The sequence below is a fragment of the Anolis sagrei genome, chromosome 1, assembly GCF_037176765.1.
Source record: "Anolis sagrei isolate rAnoSag1 chromosome 1, rAnoSag1.mat, whole genome shotgun sequence".
In the NCBI taxonomy this organism is placed as follows: domain Eukaryota; kingdom Metazoa; phylum Chordata; class Lepidosauria; order Squamata; family Dactyloidae; genus Anolis; species Anolis sagrei.
In genome coordinates, this window is record NC_090021.1 from 147,037,644 (window position 1) to 147,060,679 (window position 23,036).

General features: G+C 41.8%; 1 protein-coding gene across 1 annotated transcript; it reads right to left on the reverse strand.

Moving 5' to 3' along the window:
• Positions 1 to 288: 288 nt before the first annotated feature.
• Positions 289 to 22,778, reverse strand: BMP2 (bone morphogenetic protein 2). The gene is made up of 3 exons (XM_060785695.2): positions 22,115 to 22,778; positions 14,736 to 15,091; positions 289 to 2,035 (listed from the first exon to the last, which is right to left on the reverse strand). The coding sequence occupies exons 2-3, from the start codon at positions 15,085 to 15,087 to the stop codon at positions 1,191 to 1,193; spliced, it is 1,197 nt and encodes a 398-aa protein (XP_060641678.1). The 5' UTR covers positions 15,088 to 15,091; positions 22,115 to 22,778; the 3' UTR covers positions 289 to 1,190.
• Between the last annotated feature and the right edge of the window lie 258 nt (positions 22,779 to 23,036).

The following is a 23,036-nucleotide window of genomic DNA, read 5'->3' on the forward strand; positions in this document are numbered from 1 at the left end:
TTGGACAGACCACATCAGCTCTAGTTTCTGATACAGAACATACGCCATGCAGTAGTCACTGTCTCCTCAATCACAGAAAACCATATTTAATAAGCCTCAGCATATAAGAGGGTTTTGCGAGACCAGTCACTCTCATAGTAATGATGAGGCCATGGACCATATTTTAGTTTTTGTGGACCACTGGTGGTCCACAGATTACCGGTTGGGAACCACTGATATAATATGTATGACAAAGTAGCATGAAAACTCTTTCATCCAAGCTGCTAGGAAAGGTGAATAGAAATAAGCTTTTAAAAACTGAACAAATCTGGTCTTTTATTTAATATTTGGCCAGGACAATAGATTCCAATGGGTGGACTACTTAAAAAAATGGAGGAACAGCATAAACATTTTGCTTTTCTGTAGGTGTGAAAGAGGGGGAGGGAACAAGAAGTATTCTATCAGCCCAGTTGGTGGTCACATCACACCTCTACGAAGAACCGCAGTTCTGTTTCTATTTGCTGAGCAGCGTCTGGTTCTTATCCAAATGCTCCACATCGAAAGGGTGCCAGTTTCTCATGGACTGGGCAGCCCACCCTGCAGCATTCCTGAGAATTGTACAATATAATCTTGAGTCAGCAGGGTGGATTAGCCACTTTTCATTGGGCTTGCACTTGTGACCTTAACAGTAGAACTGCAGAAAGCAAAATGCATTATGCACCTTTGCCATAGTAACCCTTTCATGTACATATTTCAACTTACTTAAATACACACAACTGAAAACAGCTACCATTTGTTTTAAATTATGTACAAACCCTCTATTTTTTTCTTCTGATTTTTTTGATTATACATATAAATACAAAATAGCTATTCTTCTAAAAAGTGGTTATAATAGTAAATAAATACAAAATAAGAATCTGACCTTTATACTTCATGTGCTGAGAGGAAGGGGGGGGGTTAAACCCATATAAAATGTACAACTAAAATATGCTTTAAAAATCTTTAAAAGGAATAATTCTCTGATTAAAATATTTTTCCTCACTTTTTCTTTCTGTAGACATAAATAGATTTTCAAAATAGATGCGTTTAATTCTCCATTTCATAACATAAATAAGGTCTTCATTGGGAAATATTAAAGTGTCAAGTTTTGTTGTGTGTTTTTTTATTTTATTTTTTTATTTTGTAAATGTCCATTTTGTTTTGTTGCTTAGTCAGCGGCAACCACAGCCCTCCACAACCATGTCTTGATAGTTCTTGAGTACAACTTTTTCATTTTCATCAAGGTAGAGCATGGAGATAGGACTCAGTTCCGTCGGCACGCAGCAAGCTTTGGGGATTTTGGAATTCACTGAATTGACCAGAGTCTGAACAATGGCGTGGTTTGTGGAGTTGAGGTGATCTGCCAATGGAAAGGGACAATCTCCACGGCAGTGGTAGGCACTATAGCCCGGTGGGGCCACAATCCAGTCATTCCACCCTACATCATTGAAGTCTACGTATAAAGGATGCCTTTTGCAATGGGATTTATGGCGTTTGCGTTCTTTATATTTTGCCTGGCGTTTCTCTCGCCTATGGAGAGGGTGTCCCTTCCCATCATGTCCAAAGGTTACTAGTAGCGGCCTGAGCTGAGACCAGCTCCCATCGTCCTGATGCAATGACCTGCTGATCCTGACATGCCTCTTGGAGACACTGTTCTTCTTGTCCAAATGTACCACCTCCACCACAAAACCGTGATTGGGTTGTCCATGCGCAACCCATCTCCTTAACGCTGGTGTTACATCAAAAGTTTCCCATTTGCTGGCATTGTGATGCACTAATCGGGTGTCCAAAAGTCTTGTGACAGGGTCCTTAGAAGCCTCTCCCTCTGGCTTTATTATTTCATAAATATTAATACGATGGTGAGAGCTGCTGTTGCTCCCAAAGATATCTTGGACCTGCTCCCGAAAAATCTGGAGCTCAGCTGAAGTGATAAACTCCCCACTTGGAATGGATGCCAAGTCAAAGAAGAAACGCCGAGATGTTTTCCCATTTTTTTCAGGAAGCTCTTCCAGTGATTCTGATTAAGAAAGTAAGAGTAAAAAAAAGCACAATCAGTAATGGGGACACACCGATAAAACCAACCTTCTCACAAAAACGTTCAAACAATATGAACATCAGTCAACATACATTGACACTACAACAAAATGCTGCTTTTTAGCAATCTATTAATTTAAACAAGCACAAGAAACATGATGATATTGTGTGCCATTCACTATTCTGTGCTTGGATCTAATTGGAGTACATTGAGAATTCCAGGTGGTCGTAATAACACAGAAGAAATGTGAGGCATTGCTTTGGAATTCAAAGGCATTAACAAAAAAGTTTTAACACTGTGGTTACCCGGGGCCTGGGGAAAGTAATTAAAAAGTGACTAAGGATCAAGGAACGGGGACTGCATTTCTTAAATTTCTTCAAAACACACACACACACCTCTCTCTTCTACAGCTTTCATGTCAGTCTCTCACAATTTGTTCCAAAAGCATTATTCTGCAAGTTTCGTTATTTGCAAACCTTACTCTCTAAAAGCTTGAGTCTTAATTATAGACCACAGAGAAATGCACACCCAATCATTTTATTCAGGAGGGCCTTAAATGAAAAGTTGTCTAGTTCTTCTTTCAGAAGTATCCTAGTGACTTACATCTGAGTCCAAGAAATAGACTGAATTGTTGCAACAGCTTTCTCTCAATCTCTCTGTATGTGCTCTGAGTAGTGAACATTTTTTATTGATTAGCCAGTTGGCCTTATCAAAACAGACAGTGCAAACACAACATACAACATACATCTAGTCCTTTTAAAATAAATGGATGTGAGAGCGATCTGGCTGCGACATCGGTCACCCCATTGATCACCAGGGTTGATTCGGCTAATCTGGCTGGCTAGATGGGTGTCCCCTCCCTCCCTCACAGCTCCATGTGTGTCCCTCCCGAAGCTACATGCTCAGTGGAAGAGGATGATGTCCCAGGTATAGAAAGAGTGTACTGAGGTCTCCAGTCTTCAGTCCCGGGTATATGATAGCTACGCTCCCATGCTAGAAGCTCCAAACAAGCTCAAGGTGCTCTGAGCATTTGTTCCTTTAACTGCTTCATCCTGTATTTAGTAAGTGAGGCAGACCCATCACACTAACTTCACCCTTTTCTTTCCACTCATATTACAAACAGCTCATTACAACATACAATGCAGGAATGGGTATAGGCGAATGCCCCAAAAGCCTGTGAGATAGGGTCGTGCCATGTCTTGTTCTCGTGTTGAAACTTTTATACTACCAGTTTTATATATCATGCTTGAATGCTCCAAACATACCACCAACATTATATTAATAATTCCTGGTTTTAAACTCCATAATTCAACTAAAGAAACACTGTGGCTTGCTTAATGCTGCCTGACACATTCATAGTTGAATGGAGTTTTGAACATTGGCTCACCTAGCTTACTGATCATCAGCTCATGCACTGGGACCAAAGACAGAGCTGTCTGGGGCACAAACACCATATTGGGGTGTTGTATGGTTTCCAGGTTGTATGACCATGTTCTAGCACCATTTTCTCCACATTTTCACCTGCATCTGTGGCTGCATTTGAACTCCAGAGAATCTGAAGATGCCAGCCAACGATGTAGGCAAAACGCCCAGAGAAAATGCTGCTAGTGCACAGCCATAGAAATGTCAGGAGAAAATGCTAGAACAGGGCCATACAGCCCCAAAACCATACAACATCCCAATTATTCCGGCTGTGAAAATCTTCAACAATATATTAAACACCATGTTCTTTTGGTTCTTTTTAAGAGCCCAAAAATAATGGGAATAAAGAGAAATATGGAGAGAAATAAGGTAAGGAGCTATAAACACGGAGGGAAGCAAGTAAATAGGTATATATATTTAAAAACCTGAATGGGTCCAATATGTTTGGGAGGTCCCAACACATCAGATTTAGCTGTCAGTCTGAGAAGCAGTTATAAGTGAGACTTATGATGAGAGTCAGGATGGTGGGGTTGTTTGGGTGTTAATCTGGAGACAAGGGTTCGAGTCCCCACTGGGCCATGGAAAGTCACTAGGTGACCCTGGTAAGTCACACACTGTTAGTATGTTTGATTCAGGACTGCCATGCATTGGGAATGATTTCAACAACAACAACAATAGTTTCATATTCTCATTTACAATCATGGTGCCAACTGCCATATGTTTTAATTTGGTTGGGTTAATTTATAGTTATATGTTATTGTCTTGCCATTTTTTGGTTTTCATATTATGTACGACGTCGAATGTTGCCTTTATAATGTTGGAAACAGCTTTGAGTTCCCTTCGGGGAGAAAAGCGGTATATAAATGTAGACCCTAAAACCCACTCTAAAGCCCAGGCAGTCATACAAATGTAAAGAGGTTCTGCGGCACTGGTGAGTTGCAGTGCAACGATAAGTTGAAACAGGATCTCACAAATGCCGCATAACCCCTTTCTCAACATTAATGTCTGGCTTTTCAAGTGGATTTTACAGATCAGTTCTGAAGATGGAGCACAGCTACAGCACTGTAGCTACATAACCCGTGCAGGATCTCAACAGTTCTGTATTTAAACATTTACATAAATCAATATAATACTAAATTTGGATGCTGTGGAGGCTAAAGTCAAGTACAGGCAGTCTCCAAGTTATGAAAAAGATAAGTTCTGTAGGTTTCTGTATGTGGTCTTAAGATGAACTTGTGTGTAAGTCGGAATGGTTACTCCATCCATATATAGGGAAGGGTTTCTGTCTGTGTCCCTGATCAGAAGATTTCACCTCACTTTCTGTCCCTGTGATGAATGGATTTTGGAAATACTGGCTTTTGTAGAAACAAGAATTGGTGATAAAGCTTCAGTGGAGACACCTTTTCCCCATGATAATTCTTTCAGGCATTAATTTCCCTTCTGTGGGGTAAGTTTCTGGTTTTTTTCCTGTTGTCTCACCCTCATTCTTAACTAGGAGTTATTTGTAACTCGGATGTTTGTAACTCAGGGACTGCCTGTATATCATTTAACTTTCGAAATAGCATGCAAGAGATCCAGCAAAAGGAAGAAAGGAAGAAGAAGAATGTTTCCCTTGTCTCTCCTCCGATCTTGTTCTTAAGTTTGTATACTTCACAAGAATATAAGTTTGAGAAGAATTTAAGTTTTTATATTCTTCACAAAACCTCCAAATCCATTAAAAGTAATTACTGGGTGTACCCATACAGGTATTCTACTTTGATATCACATTGACTATTATAATTCTGCCAGATGAAATCTTGGAATTAAGAGTTTGATGAAGACTTTTAAATTCTCTGATCACTATTTAGGGGTGCATAATAAAGGGGGTCTCCCTTTCCCAAACTACATATCTCAGTATTCTATAGGCTAGAGCCATGGCAGTTAAAGAGCTATCAAACTACTACACATATGCAGTGTAGATATGCCCATAATGCCACACAAAGTATAAGATCCATGTTCCTTTGTCCTTATAGCAGATCACTGGAGTCTTAAGTCAGTTATATCTGACTCGCCTAACTCAAGTCCTAGTAATTTCAGGATGTTATCCCACAAGCATTATGATCTAACAATCCAGTGGCCTAAATCAATTGCTCATCCCAATTAAAAAAACACCAATCAAATCAATGGAACTGGCATAAATGTTGACTTACCAAATTCTCATTGATTTTTGGGCCTGCTCCAATTTACTAGCAATTGTGTTTAGGCCATTATTTCTAATAGTGAAGGCACCAAGTCCAGGGTACTGTCAATTACTTTAATAACCACGTTGCTCCATTAACATATTTTGCTTGGATGTCTCACTGATTTTCATCATATTGGCTTCCAAGCAAATAGGCCGAGGATCACAGCCAAACAGTTTCTACTAAAGCTTTATAAATACAAACATAATCCAAAGCTTGTTCCTTGTTATTCTCTCATGTCTGAAGAATCCATCCCACCCCCCACCCTCTTATAGTTGCCTTAGGTCAATTTTAAATAGGTACCTGCATGTAAAGTACATAATAGTTAAACAGCATGATGAAATGCAAAACATTTGCAAGCTTGCTGTAATTGTTTTATTTTGATTTGGACTTGTCTGTCTTCTCCACAACCCTTTGCACCAACACCACATGTGTGCCTGCTCACGGTTTCCTGCAAAGTTGGCCTCATTATGCTGTATAGGGAAGAAACTAGTCCCAAGTGGTATCCCTCAGGAGTGGGAAACTTGAAGCTTTTCAGAGGCTGTTGTACAAAAATTCCTTAATAACTACTTTGCATAAGGTTGATGTGAGTTGCAGTCCAGCAGCATCTGGAGAAAGGGTACTTGGACACCATACAGCAAATATGGGTGTTTTGTTTTCTTTAATGTGCTGGACCCAGAATGTGGCACTAGGGCTTGATTTCAAGAGGCAAAATGTCTTGGGCTGTGCCTATTATCTGCAAATATCTCCAAAATTATCTTTAAGGATGCCATCAGAATAATTTCTGAGGAAGCACAAAATATTGCAAAATTTCCCATCTATGCCAATTTCTGCAGCTTCTACGACAATGTAACCTTCATTTCCTTCCTCTCAATCCCACTTTCCCAAACTCCCCGCATCCCATTCCAGCAATTTGCCTTCTTTGAAATCTCTGACATCCCCTATCAAAGGGAACATGACATCTTTCTTTTCTTTTTCACTGTTGCTCTATTCAGAAGAATTTGGGAATGAAACTGAACGGCTAACCATGCTCACAGGTGTTGATTTCCAATCCCCACAACTATGAAATGCAGGTTTATTTCTTCCCATCTCTCTCCTTGCTTTTGCTTGGTTTCTTCCTTTCCATTCACCACTTCCCTATGCACTCCGCATTCTCATTCCCGCCCTTCCCCTGCCTGGTTGTGAGATATACCAAATTATCTCTCCCAATGGCTAGGGAGGTTCACCATAACAAGCCACAACCACATGGTGTTTACCTCTCACTCTAGTTGAATGTTTTTGTTTTTTTGGTTTAAATTTCTACCCTATCCATATAGCCTTCCTGTTTTAATCTGACACTTCTATAAGCGTCTTTAAGTTGAGGATGCAAAATAAAAACATTTTACCAACCCAACCCTACAGTTTGTATTAGGATTTAGATGGCAAAGCAGCATTAATAGATTAAACCTTTGTTGATATAATTAATGGCATTAGATTGTTTTCTGTTTTCCCTCTTGGCCATAAAAAAAAGTATTTTATCATTTTTTTAAAACTTTCAAGAGGTAAAAAAAAATTGGGTGTAAGACACATGTATCTTCTTATTTCACATAAGTATTTACAATCCTAAACATTCACACCCTGCAACAAGTCCCATTCAGTAAATGGGGACTTTATTTTGAACAGAATTCTACCAGAAGTCAGTGGGATATGGCAGTGCCGACTAAAGGTGTAAACTTTTCCTAATTTCATTCTCGCACAAGGTTAATGGAATATTTTACAACGCTCATGGAGCTGTTACAAAATCTTTGAAAATTAAATGGCTTCAAAACACGATACACAGCTCCAGAAATATTTTGCACAAAATCCATATGTAGATTTTTTTAGAAAAACAGAAAACAGCATATTCTGTGTAGAAAATTATATTTCTGCACCGTATTTCTGCACAAAAAATATTATTTTTCTATACAGGAAAAAGTTTTCTTCTGTTTGGGCCTTACTCTGTACAAAATTCACATGCAAGACATTTTTGCACAGAAAACAGCCTTTTCTGTTAACAAGCCAGATTTTTCTGGACACAGACAACACTTTTTCACAAAAAAGGTACTTCCTGGATAGAAACCACTGCTTTCTATGGAAACCATCTAGAATAACATCTTTCAAAAATATTTCTGAGTCTCTTTAATCTCACTCAGAACTTACTAAACTCAATCAAGGCTGGTTAAGTTATGGTTCTCCTGATGTTGTTGGGACTACAATCCCCACCATCACTAGCCACACTTGCTGGGATTGATGCATGAACAAATACATTTATGGGGACATTGGTTACTCAGTCCTAATCTGAAAACTACTGAAGTGTAGGTTGCCATTTTTAAAATATGCTTTTACATTTCTGCTTCCCAACTCTCGCTTCCAATTATCTAGTCCAGCAATATGTTTGAATTCTCCATACTGAACATAATAAAGATTAGTGCTGGTGTTATTCAGGAGTTACTTCTGGCTAGTACTATGGGGGATTTTATGTTGGTTCTAGGTAAAGGTTTTCCCCTGACATGAATTCCAGTCGTGTCCGATCACCAAATGGAGATGGTGCTCATCTCCATTTCTAAGCCGAAGAGCCTGAGTTGTCTGTAGACACCTCCAAGGTCATGTGGCTGGCATGACTACAAAGAGAGCCGTTACCTTCCCCCCGGAGTGGTACCTATTGATCTACTCACATTTACATGTTTTTGAACTGCTAGGTTGGCAGAAGCTGGGGCTAACAGTAGGTGCTCATGCCGATCCCTGGATTTGAACCTGCGACCTTTTGGTCAACAAGTTTAGATGATTCTAGCTGAGGCTAAATTGCACTGCCTGACTTTTCAAAGATTTCCTTTTTTTAAAGCCCAGATCTTAGGAGTTTTAGGGTCTATGACCAACTCAGAGGTGAGCATACCCTACTCATGAGTTAGGAGAAGTCACTACCTCTTGGTCCATAACCTCTCTCATAGGACTTCAGTGAAGAAAGAATAAGAAAGCCCTATGCTTCTAGTCATTCACACCACCCTAAGCTCCTGGCCATTTAAACCACCCCTATACTCCTGGTTTCATTATAAATACAGTGATGCAACAGGACAAGTATTCCATGCAATTGTAAGCCAACACCTGTGCCAGAACTTCCTTGCTGAATAGTTTCAGCATATATACTTATGACTGGCACAACAGAGCAGCTAGTCCTGGCTAGGGCAATTTGTGGCCCTCCAGATCTTCTTGGTGCACAATTTGCACCAATCTTAGTCATCATGGTCAATTTAGAGGTCATTTTAGGAAATTTACTTCTAGAGAACCACTTTCTCTCCATCCTTGAATTACCCAGACTAAAAACAAATGGGAAGTGAGGAATACATAGATCCCAACAAGCTCAAAAGATCATTGCCATATACAGGATTCTGTTGGCAAAATGAGAAACCAATCTTGCCAAACTGCAACTCTGACCATTCCAAAACATTGAGCCGCAACAGTTAAAGCAGTGTCAAACTGTGTTAATTCTACAGTGTAGATGCACCCACTAAGACTTTTGCCCAGATTAGTATCAACAAGATTGCAAAGTGAAGACGTTTTCAGCCCTCTTCCTGACGTATGGTGCTCTGCCATGCACTCTTGTGTCCTCTCATTCATTAGTTTCAAATTTATACACAAAGTAGGATAAACCACAATGCAAGGCTGAAAATTACACCATTAATCTCTCACGCCTGTAAGACTTGCTATTAGTTAGTATAATTATTCCTGAGGCCACACCCCTCGGAGACAAATATAATTAAAGCTGAAATACATATTTATGTACTTTTCCTTGTCATACTAGCTTTCTACTATATAACCTGTTCAGTCTGTTTTTTCATTCCATTTTTCCAATCAATCCATTCCACAAATGAAAACCTGAAGAACTGAATGTATAGGAAGAGTTTCGTTGGGGTTTTTTTTATTGCTGCTTTGCATAGAACATTCAATTAATGTCTATGTGTAGTGCATTAAAGCAGTTGTGATTAGGACGTATGCCAAAAAGGAAATTTTATGTTACAAGTAGTTGACATTTCTGTGGGACACTTTGTGTCTGGGGGAAAAAAATCCAAGCTATTTCAGCCCAACTTTACTGATCAGAAATATTTTGTTTGAGATCACAATTTGAATAAAGAATGACACTAAAATGGAGAAACACTGGGATGTACATGAAAGAGAAAAATGGCAGGCGGCAAAAAAAAAAAAATGAAACAATTGCCTGCAAATGCAATATAAAGATCAAGTGCTTTTTAAGTATTGCTCTGGGCAAGTTTGCTCAGGTTTTAAGGAGCTTTGATATAAGCACTTTGCATACAATTTCAAGCAAGATCCCTTTAATTTAGTAAAACGGCTGAGCTCCATAAAAAAAAAGGAACATAGCATATTGGAACAGCGTATTGCATTAATTCCTAATTGTTCTGTCTCTCTTAAGTGCACACTTGCCACTGTCTTTTTATCTCAGTGACCTTAAATCCTAGTTGCCCCTGAATCCAAGGGACAGGCTTGCTTCCTGAAGAGCTTACCTTAGGTCTATGCTAAACCTAGATTCGAACAGAAGACAAAGTCACGGTAAAGACAATACAATTGATTGTTAAAATTGATCTCTCATGGGGATTAGAAGGGGATTAGAATACCTTTTGAATGACCCTATAGCTCGCTGTATGTTAGAAAGACATTCCTTGCTATGTAGCCTTCGAAATCAAAGTTTTTGGTGGAAACTCAACACTAGGACAGACGCTATAAAAATCAAAATACATTCACTTTTTCTCTTGCTTGGAAGCAATGAAGGACATTTTAAAACAAGGATTAAAATAAAGAACAATAGCCTTCTACTTTTAAATGTACGAGGAAATAAAATGATAGAATCATAGAATCAAAGAGTTGGAAGAGACCTCATGGGCCATCCAGTCCAACCCCCTGCCAAGAAGCAGGAATATTGCATTCAAATCACCCCTGACAGATGGCCATCCAGCCTCTGTTTAAAAGCTTCCAAAGAAGGAGCCTCCACCACACTCTGGGGCAGAGAGTTCCACTGCTGAACGGCTCTCACAGTCAGGAAGTTCTTCCTCATGTTCAGATGGAATCTCCTTTCTTGTAGTTTGAAGCCATTGTTCCACATCCTAGTCTCCAAGGAAGCAGAAAACAAGGTTGCTCCCTCCTCCCTGTGGCTTCCTCTCACATATTTATACATGGCTATCATATCTCCTCTCAGCCTTCTCTTCTTCAGGCTAAACATGCCCAGCTCCTTAAGCCTCCTCTCATAGGGCTTGTTCTCCAGACCCTTGATCATTTTAGTCGCCCTCCTCTGGACACATCCCAGCTTGTCAACATCTCTCTTGAATTGTGGTGCCCAGAAATGGACACAATATTCCAGGTGTGGTCTAACCAGAGCAGAATAGAGGGGTACTTCCCTGGACCTAGACACTATGCTCCTATTGATACAGGGCAAAATCCCATTGGCTTTTTTTGCCGCCACATCACATTGTTGGCTCATGTTTAACTTGTTGTCCACGAGGACTCCAAGATCTTTTTCACACGTACTGCTCTCGAGCCAGGCGTCCCCCATTCTGTATCTTTGCATTTCGTTTTTTCTGTCAAAGTGGAGTATCTTGCATTTGTCTCTGTTAAACTTCATTTTGTTAGTTTTGGCCCATCTCTCTAATCTAAATCTCACCAATAAGATTGCTACCTACTCCGTAAAAATGTGAAATTCCTTGTACTCATCCCCATTTTGACTTCAGGCTGTTTCCTATAATCTATACATGAACACATCACCTTGAGCAAGAAAACTCCTCTGATCTCGCCTCCCACTTTTGTCAACCTGACCACCCACAACCCAGCATAAGCAGATATACAAGACTACATGGGGCAGACACTTCTATCACTATTGGAATTTTTGAAAGATACTTTGAAATCTGGGTTTCTTAATTTGGTAACATCGAAGGCCATGGGATGCCATGGTGGTATTATTGTGAAAGCAAAAGATTACGGGCTACATAGATCGTCACTCTTCAAACATGATGGTTCACAAAAAAAAAAAAGTCCAGTTGACAGCCTCATAGAGTAATCCATAGTATTTAGCAATAATCAGATTTAGATTTGGTTTTGGGACTGAAGGTCCAAATGACACGCAAGGAAATGGCCATGATACCGTTCTCTTAACAATTGCCTATACTATTCCAAACTAGACTTCATACTGGTGAGGAAGAATATGAATCTTTCTAATTTAAAATCAGCACTATTAATTGTTATATCCATTCTGTGAAGTTCTAACCCGTCAAACAAATGCCCCCTACAGCACAAGTGTTTCATATTAAAAACGTACACAATGTGAAGAGAACTTGGGTATTATATCCAAATGATTGCAGGTACTTTTAGTACTGGTTCAGTTTTAAAATGGTAGGTCTGTAAAGGTAAAGGTTTCCCCTGACATTAAGTCTAGTCATGTCAGACTCTAGGGCAGTGGTTCTCAACCTGGGGTGCCCAGATGTTTTTGGCCTTCAACTCCCAGAAATCCTAACAGCTGGTCAACTGGCTGGGATTTCTGGGAGTCGTAGGCCAAAAACATCTGGGGACCCCAGGTTGAGAACCACTGCTCTAGGGATTGGTGCTCATCTCCATTTCTAAGCTGAAGTGCCGGCGCTGTCCGTAGACGTCTCCAAGGTCATGACTGCATGGAGTGTCGTTACCTTCCCACCAAGGCGGTGCCTGTTGATCAACTCACATTTGCATATTTTTGAACTGCTAGATTGGCAGAAGCTGGGCCTAACAGCAGGAGCTCACCCCACTCCCCAGATTCAAATAATCTCTTTTGGTCAGCAAGTTCAGCAGCTCAGCGGTTTAACCTGCTGCACCACCAGGGGAGCCATAGGTAGGTCTGCATTGATCTATAATAAGGACATTATCGCACAAAGGAGGCAAACCAGCACAGAAGCTAGTATGCCACTTTTGGTGACGTCTCCTATCACATTATATCATATGCATTGCTGGCCTGCCTCCTCCCCATGATAAACCTGCCTCCTGCTATTGATGGGAAAATCCATTAATAGCCATAGATCGTGTCATGATTCCATCACCTACCTGGTGCAAATTGGCCATCCTGCTTCTATGCCAATATGCCAGCACTGAACTGACATCAGGAATGAAAGATTCTCCTCCTCCCTCAGTCTCTGCCCCCTCAATCTTCCCTTCACTATTGCCAAGTCAATTTCTTTTAATTTTATGGTTTACTAGCTGTCCCCTGCCATGTGTTGCTGTGGCCCAGTCTGTGTATATACGTTTTGTATCTGTATATATTTGTGTATATGTGTGTTTGCGTTTATGTATGTGGTTTTGCGCATGTGTTGCAATGTATTTTTTTTTTGGCTTTTTAAGTCTCTTCTGCTGTGTTTTCCAGTGTTTTTATGAGTGAAGGTCACTCATTGGCCTGATAGGTGCATTGTGTCCAAATTTGGTGTCAATTTGTCCAGTGGCTTTTGAGTTATGTTAATCCCGCAAATGATAATTACATTTTTATTTATATAGATTTGAAATGTTTTTTTAAAAAAATAAATCAAGCAAAGTTTGGAACTGCAAAATTGTAGTAAAATTATTTTTAATAATTACAGGACAGTGTAAGTATGAGGGGGGGGGGGGTTATAAAATGATATTGAGATAGGAATATAAGAGTGCCAAATCGCTGTGGTTTCACAATTGCAGAGATGTGCAATACCAAGGGTGTTCATGCCAGAACCTTGCTGTCGCTGTGAAATAGCAGCTTTGTGTGATAAATTCCTCAATTGAGAGGGGTTCTAAGTTAAAAACACATTGAGGATGGGTAAGTATTCCTTGCCTAAGAAAACTCTATGAAACTTATGACATCACTGTAAGTGGACAGATGATTTGAAGGCACATGTTGTTGTTATGTGCCTTAAGATTTCTGGGAGTGAGATTGTGTGCCTTGCCCAAGGTTACCCAGTGGGTTTCCAAGGCAAAGTGAAGATTCCCTGGTCTCCAGAGTTGTAGTCGAACACTCAAACCACTAATCTACACTGATTCTTACTGAAAATGAAGGCACAGACACAGACACACACAAGATATGCCACATTCATTTCCATCTTAAGGGAATCATTTTCTTAGCAGGAGGGAGAAAAGGGTGGTCTTATATTTATGTTCCACTTTTTCTAAACTAGCCAATCAAACTTGATCAATGTATAATGTAATACAACATAATACTAATAATAATAAAATATAATAATTGTATATTATATAGTACGTGTAATATTATTAATAATATTGCAGTATAGTGCTATAGTACAAAATAGTAATAAATACTAATATTGTGCTATGCTAATAATATAATATATTAGCAGTCCCCTGCCACGCATTGCTGTGGCCCAGTCTGTGTATGTGTTTTGTGTGTGTGTATATGTGTGTTTGTGTATATATGTGGTTTTTTGGCTTTTTAAGTCTCTTCTGCTGCATTTTCAGTGTTTTTATGAGTAATTGTCACTTGTTGACCTGATAGGTGTATTGTGTCCAAATTTGGTGTCAATTTGTCCAGTGGTTTTTGAGTTATGTTAATTCCACAAATGAACATTACATTTTTATTTACATAGATTGTATATAATACTTAGAAGCTGCTCTGAGTCCCTTTTGGGGTGAGAGAGGATGGGAGAATAAATATAGTAAATATATTTATTTGTTTATTTGCCATATTTATACCCCGCCCTTCACAATAATATATATTTGAACCTCAAATTTCTGAAAGCTGTCTTTCAAAATTGTTCTGATTTTCACCACAGCACAGCATATGCATTCTATCTGTCAATCAACCGGAAGGGACTTGAAATTGTGTAACTTGGAATTCCCAATTATTTCAGCAGGAAGCGATACATATCAAATGAGAAAATGGTAAGGCTGAATTAACCAACTTGCTAAACACCTTGGCAAACCTTGAGTTCAACACCGTAGGTTGCCAACATCCAGTTCAGCTCAGCTGGACTTGTGTTTGGTTTTTGTCATGATGAAAGCTGGAGACTGAAACTTACCTTCATGGTGGAAGCTCCTGACTGTATTGGCCCTGCTGGTAGCCCTCTCCAAATTATAGTCCATGGTGGCTGGCTTCTGACTTGTGTGCAGGTAGTAGAGCTCCAACATATAAGGAGGAATTATGGCATTCTTGCTTGGGGTCGGCCGTCGCTGGAGCCCAAACATGTTGAGCAGACGAAGTTCAAATTCACGCAGGATCCCTTCCGAGAGTTTCAGGGGGGCAGCCTGACTCAAATCGCTACTGAACCTGCGCCGGTCCCCCACCTCTGGGATGAGACTGGCCGAACCACCAAGCAATATGTGAGAAAGCAGCAGTGCTAGTAGAGAGCAGGTCCTGGCAACCATGGTCATCAACCTGTAGACATGAGGAAAAAGTTGAGAAGAACACATTAGTATGGAAAGGTCATAAGGAATCAATATGGTCAGAAGAAACAACATACAGGCAATGATCCAGTAATTTCCAACTTCTAGATTTCTTTTCTAATCCTCTGCTTTTTTTGGCACAGGTGTTTGTGTGTACTTTTTCATCTCCCTAGAAATCAAACTTTCAAAAAAAAATTCCTAATCCCAATGAGAACTGGGCAGAACATCATTTCTCTCTTAATCAGTCTCTCTTCCACCGGTTCTCTTTAATTCCTTGGATGAGTAGCAATCTTCTAAGACACCATAGTACAGTGGTTCGCAACCTGTGGGTCCCCAGGTGTTTTGGTCTACAACTCCCAAAAATCCTAGCCAGTTTACCAGCTGTTGGGATTTCTGGAAGTTGAAGGCCAAAACATCTGGGGAGACACATGTTGAGATACACTGCAGTAGATTCAAGCTGATAAAAACTGGGCAATACAAATGAAGGACCTCGAAAGGAGGCAATATCCAGATCCACAGTTAAAACTGTAGATAATGCCCAAACAAAGAAAACTTCCCTCTAATTAATCCTGTTAGTAATATATTAGTAATATATTAGTAAAATATGTGTATGTGGAAATCTCTCTGTGTGTGTGTAAGACAGAAGATGTTGTTGTTGTTTGTCAAAAGTGACATTCAGTCAGCATTTGGAAAAACTCAATATGGCTCCTAGTTTCTTAACATCTGAGTGTAATTGAGAGATTCAGAGGATGATGATGATGACAGAAGTTTTCCAAACTCAGCATTAATTTTGTGAACACTGACACAAAATTTGGGAAAGGTGCAAATGCCTTGCCAACAAAGTACATTTCTGGGGGCCCACCTAAAATCCTTTCTACTCTCAACAAAGAAAGAAGAGAATGGAACTACTGTAAAGGAAACCCAGTGCCATAAGGGACTGCCACACTGGCCCATAATATTTGTATAGAGACGACTGGCATGGTGGGAAAATAGTGTATGAATCATAATCACAGGAAAGGCAGGAGTCTCTTTCACAAGCCCATCTGATAACTTAGGTCCATTCAAGTGTGGCAAGCTGTTGTTCCACTCCAAACAGCTAGAAGGAGATAGCCTTATGGATGGCGGTGGTAGGTAGTATAGATAATTTTATGAGATCGTTCTTCTACTCTAGAGTAGAAGGAAAAACCCTTACAACCCCAGAGAATAAACAAGAACAGAATTTTACTATTGCTGTTACCAGTAGCGGTAGTAGAAGAAGAAGACAAAGACGAATCAAATGTATGTACATACTTGGACCACCTTCTAAAGATGGAAGTCTAGGAGTGCGCTTTACAGGTCTAAGGCACTAGTCAGTTGGCAACTTTAAGATTTGCTTAGGAGAAAATGCCTTTAGAACATGGCCATATAGCCCAAAAAACCTACAACAACCCAATGATTCCGGCCATGAAAGCCTTTGAAAATACATTAAAATATGGCTTGCATGGAGTGGGGGTGACATAAGAATGGGGTCTTTTCACACAACACAATTGTAGCATTGTGGTTCCACTTTGATTGTTATGATTGAATCTTATGGAATCCTGGGGTTTGTAGTTTGGCACCAGTGGCGCTCCTTGGGCTACAGATTCCAAATGCCCCTCCCTCAAATATCCCAGGAGTCCGCAAGATAAAACCACATCCATTAAAGTAGAATCACGGCACTCTAATTGTATAATATAAAAGGACCTGGGGGGAAATGGAAGGGATAAAGAAAATTAATAACTAGGGCCCCTTCCACACATCTGAATAAAATCTCACATTTTCTGCTTTTAATTGGAATATATGGCAGTATGGACTCAGATAATCCAGTTCAAAGTAGATACTGTGGGATTTTCAGCATTGATATTCTGGGTTATCGGGCTGTGTGGAAGGGCCCTATGCATATAGGGGTGTGTTAAATATTTTGCGGAAAAGGGGCACCTTAAAAGAACTAGCCAGATGGGTTTAAAGTAAGTTCTCATGAGCTGGAGATTACTTCATGAGATATAACATTATGAAGGGATTATCAAGGAAGTGAGCATGCGGAAGCGTCAACCCCTTTTGCTGCTTAAGCAGTGAGCTTGGGTTTATAGCCTATCAGTTCCCAAAGGTTCAGCATGGCCGATGGTCATAGCACTGAAAAAACCAAATCTGGTGTATCAAGTGGAAGCTGATTTTTGTAAGAAAAGAAGGAGGAGGAGGAGGAGGAGGAGGAGGAGGAGGAAGAGGAGGAGGAGGAGGAGGAGGAGGAGAAGAAGAAAGGAAAAGAAAAGAAAAGAAAAGAAAAGAAAAGAAAAGAAAGGAAAAGAAAAGAAAAGAAAAGAAAAGAAAGCTAATGACACACTAAGGTGGTAAAGTCAGCACAGAATGAAGTGGATGTTAAGATCCAAACAGTTCCCCTCTTCATGTGCTGGATTGTGGCCATGGCCTGCATTCATTCTTAAGGTGGCACAATGGGTTAAACCCTTGTGCTCGGAGGACTGCTGACTGAAAGGTTGACAGTTCAAATCCAAGGAGCAGGGTGAGCTCCTGTCTGTCAGCTCCAGCTTCCCACAGGATAGTAAAACATCCAGGCAGCCGCTGGGCAACATCCTTGCAGACAGCCAATTCTCTCACACCAGAAGCAACTTGCAGTTTCTCAAGTCATTCCTGGCACACACACACACAATCCTTAAGGTGGTCAAGTATGCCTCCTCCTCTTCCTCCAACTTTTTCTCCTTTGGATATGCCTATCTTGCCTGCTCATTAATGAAAACCTCTTTCCACCTCTTTCCTCTTGATCTCTCTGCCACTCCCCCTCCCGCCACCACAGACATTTTAATACTTTCGGGATCACATTGGCGACAAAGAAAAAGATTGTTTGGGTATTCAGTACACACACACATATATACACATGCACACACCACTTGCTTTACTACAATCAGATCCTCTGAAGTTGCCAACCACAAATGCAGGCAAAACATCAGGAGAAAATGCAGCTAGAACAGGGCCATACAGATCGGAAACCACACAAAACCCCAGTGAGTCTGGCCGTGAAAACCGTTGACAATACATTATACAGCTACATTTTCATTTTCAAGAAGTGCACTCTTCTCAAGCAACTTAAGAACAGAGAGAGAGTCCCTTTGACTTCACTTCCTCAGCACACACCTCCTTCTCTCCCAGCGGCAGGAGTGGATCACTCACTTTCCAAGCAGAGACACTTCAACATCCACTTTCTAAAGGAAGGTAGTCCATCAAAGCTTGAACTAAAACTCTCAGACTCACAACCTCCTTCCTATTAAACATACTTCCTATTTATTGAGCCAAAGCAAAGCAATCCCAATCCCTTATGGCTGTTTTATGCACCGGCCCAATGAGGAAGGATATACAAGAGTGTCTGGGATTTGTAAAGAGGCAAGCTGGGTTTGCATCACTTAGCCACCTTTGTGAAGACAAAAAGCGGGGTATAAACAAACATAATTATAATAGTAACACTATGCAACACGATTTCCTAATTGGGTCTATCATAAAAACATGATAAAAGTTTATTAAACTGCCAAAACTTTGGTTTTTTTTGTAGGACATCCCCCTGCTCTAGTTTTTTGATGAGTATCTCCTGGGTCCCTTCCACTCAGCTGAATAAAATCCCATATGTTCTGCTTTGAAATGTATTATATGGCAGTGTAGACTCAGATAACCCAGTTCAAAGCAGATACTGTGGGATTTTATAGCCTTGATATTCTGGGTTATATATCTGTGTGCAAGGGTCTCTAGAGTCTCAACCAATTCAACATTGTTTGTGGCAGCCACAAAAACAGTTTATGGAGTGTAACAGCTATGTTGACAGTAAGTATCAGACAATTAAACAGGAAATAATACTTTCAAACCAGGAAGAGAAGATGTCTCAAATTGTGTTACAAAGTAATAAATAATAATAAGAGCAGGGGGTGCCTTTAAGTTATTATTTATTTATTTCTGACTCACTTTTCTCCAAGAAGGGGACTCAAAGTAGCATACTTTGTCAACTTTAAGTAGTTCTCAACTTAAGGCAGCCCCAAGAGTTTTCTTAGGCCCCTGTATAAATTCCACATTGAACTGGATTATATGGCAGTGTGGACTCAGATAACACTGTTCCAAGCTAATATTGGGGATTCCCTGCTTTGATATTCTGGGTTATATGGCAATGGAGAAGAGGCTGAAGGGTCCTTCCAGACAGGCCCTATGTCCCAGGATCTGATCCCAGATTTTCTGCTTTACCCTGGATTATATGAGTTGGCACTGTCAGATAATCTGGGATAAACTGAAAAGCTGGGATCAGATCCTGGGACATAGGGCCTGCCTGGAAGGGCCCTATGACAAGGAATCCTCAGGTGTAGTTCTGCCAGTTCCTGGCTCTGGAATCTCATATTCACTGTAAGTGGCCCATCCAAGTCCTAACCAGGGATGACCCTGCTTAGCAGCTTCCAAGCTCCTATGGGATCTGGTGCTTGTAGGCCAGAGAGGGGTGACATTTCAAGGTACTGGGCAAATGCCTCCAGTTTCAACAGCTGAGGTATGAACAGAACCCGGGATGGGACCCTTCTACACAGCCCTATATCCTAGTATATCAATGCAGAAAATCCCACATTATCCGAGTATGGACTCAGATAACCCAGTTCAAAGCAGATATTGTGGGATTTTCTGCCTTGATATTCTGGGATATAGGGCTGAGTGGAAGGGCCCCGAGTGTGGACTCAGACAACCCAGTTCAAAGCAAATATTTGGGAATTTCCTGCCTTGATATTCTGGAATACAGGATTGTGTGGAAGGGCTCCCCAAAAACCAAGGCAGAAAATCCCACAATGTCTGCTTTGAACTGGGTTATCTGAGGGCCCTTCCACACAGCCCTGTATCCAAGAATATCAAGGTAGAAAATCCCACATTATCTGAGTGCAGACTCAGAGAACCCAGTTCAAAGTAGGTATTTTGGGATTTCCTGCCTTGATATTCTGGGATAGAGGGCTGTGTGGAAGCCACCCCCCCCCCAAAAAAACCCCCACCAAGGCAGAAAATCCCACAACTTCTGCTTTAAACTGGGTTATCTGAGGACCCTTCCACATTGCACTCTATCCCAGAATATCAAGGCAGAAAATCCCACATTATCTGAGTGCAGACTCAGAGAACCCAGTTCAAAGTAGGTATTTTTGGATTTCCTGCCTTGATATTCTGGGATAGAGGGCTGTGTGGAAGCCACCCCCCCCCCCAAAAAAAACCCCACCAAGGCAGAAAATCCCACAACTTCTGCTTTAAACTGGGTTATCTGAGGACCCTTCCACATTGCACTCTTTCCCAGAATATCAAGGCAGAAAATCCCACATTATCTGAGTGTGCACTCAGAGGACCCAGTTCAAAGCATATTCTGGGATACAGGGCTGTGTGGAAGAGCCCCCCAAGAATCAAGGCAGGAAATCCCACAATATCTGCTTTGAATTGGATTATCTGAGGGCCCTTCCACACAACCCTGTATCCCAGAATGTAAAAGCAGAAAATCCCACATTATCTGAGTGTGCACTCATATAACCCAGTTCACAGCAGATATTCTGGGATACAGGACTGTGTGGAAGAGCTCCCCAAAAAACCACGGCAGGAAATACCACAATATCTGCTTTGAACTGGATTATCTGAGGGCCCTTCAACACTGCACTCTATCCCAGAATATCAAGGTAGAAAACCCCACATTATCTGAGTGTGCACTCAGAGAACCCAGTTCAAAGCAGATATCCTGGCATACAGTGCTGTATGGAAGAGCCCCCTAAGAACTAAGGCAGAAAATCCCACAATATCTGAGTGTGCACTCAGATAACCCAGTTCAAAGCAGATATTCTGGGATACAGGGCTGTGTGGAAAGGCTCTCCAAAAAACCAAGGCAGAAAATCCCACAATATCCGAGTGTGCACTCAGATAACCCAGTTCACAGCAGACATTCTGGGATACAAGGTTGTATGGAATAGCCCCCAAAAAACTAAGGCAGAAAATCCCACAATATCCGAGTGTGCACTCAGATAACCCAGTTCAAAGCAGATATTCTGGGATACAGAGCTGTGTGGAAGGGATCCCCAAAAAACCAAGGCAGGAAATCCCACAATAGCTGTTTTGAACTGGATTATCTGAGGGCCCTTCCACACAACCCTATATCCCAGAATAACAAGGCAGAAAATCCCACATTATCCGAGTGTGCACTCACATAACCAGTTCAAAGAAGATATTCTGGGATACAGGGCTGTATGAAAGAGCCCCCAAAAAACTAAGGCAGAAAATCCCACAGTATCTGAGTGTGAACTCAGATAATCCACTTCAAAGCAGATATTTTGGGATACAGGGCTGTATGGAAGAGCCCCCCAAGAACTAAGGCAGAAAATCCCACAATATCCGAGTGTGCACTCAGATAACCCAGTTCAAAGCAGATACTCTGGCATACAGGGCTGTGTGGAAGGGATCCCCCCCAAAAAGGCAGAAAATCCCATAATATCTGCTTTGAACTGGGTTATCTGGGCTATAGCGTTGTCTGGAAGGACCCCGAGTCCACACTGCCCTATATCCCAGTTCAGAGCAGAGAATGTGGGATTCTATTCAGCTGTGTAGACGGGGCCGAAGAGTGCAAAGCGGCGTGGAGAGGGAAGCCTGAAAACCAAAGGAGGGAAGTGGCAGAGGCAACTTGGGTTGCGAGTCCCTGCCCCAAAGAGTCTTCTAATGACTTCACAACCTCTTGCCAGAGATGCAGGCGAAACGTCAGGAGAGAATGCTTCTAGATCCCGAAAAACAAGAGATTGGGACAAGGAGGCGCACCTTGGAAGGAAAGAGCCCCTCCTTTCTTTCACCTGAGACTCAGGAGGAAGCGAGGAGGAGATGGGACCCCCTAAAAGCGCGCTACACTGTCCCAATTGGAGATGCGCAGAGTATGAGCCTAGTAAGGCATGGAGACTGAGCATCCGCATCCGATGGCTGCCCTCGACGGCAGGTGCCTGGTGGGGTCTTTTACCTTTTAGGATCCCTCCGACGGCCTAAGAAGCAGCGGGAGGAGGAGGATGGGACTGGGGCACGTCCATGGAGCCGAGCCGCGCATGGGAGAGGAGTGCCTGGCCCCGTCGGCGCGCCTCTTTCCTTCCTTCCTTGGCTGGGCTTCAGTCTCCGCTCGGCTTGGGCTTCAGTCTCCGGCCGGGCTGGCTCTGGAGCGCCTGCGGAGCGCGCATCCCCGCCTCTCGGGCTCCTGGCAATGCCCGTCTTCTTAGCATCTTCTTCTCGGCCGCCTCGAAGAGGAGGAAGAGCAGGATTCCGTCTTTGCCGCCGGCCGCCTCCAGCCTGGCCCGCGTCGCCGTCTCGGAAACATCCCAGAGGTTGGAAATCGCAATAAGAAGAATATATAGAGACGCAACTACAAGATCAAGAGGGGAAAGAGTCCTAAGGATGCGCCCAAGTTTGGTGAGTTTGTCTCCCCAAAGCCGCCTCTTGCGGGAAAAAAGGAAAGCAGGGTTGTCCGCTGGCCGCGCAAGCAAGTCTTGGAGAGAGAGAATGTTCTGCCTTTGCTGCCTTCTCTGCCTCTGCCGCCGCTCCTCCTCTCGCTCGCGCTTTTTGTGGGCCCGCTCCTTGCTGATGTCACGGCCGCCAGGGCTTCACGCGGCTCCGCCAATCACAAGCCGGCCTGCGAACCAAGAAGAGGAGGAGGAGAAGCCGCGCGCGGAGAAGAAGCAGCAGCAGCAGCAGCACAAGAAGGCGGCTCGTCTTCTTAGAGAAATCTATATATTTAAAGGGGACGCCGCCTCTTTTTTTTCTCTCTTTTTTTCGTTGCCCCTCCTTTTGCTCCAGAGAGAAAGAAACGGAATCGTTGTTGATTCGTAGAATGATGCAAGTTGGAAGCGACCCCAAACCGCCCTCCGGTCCAACCCCCAAACACAATCAAAGCA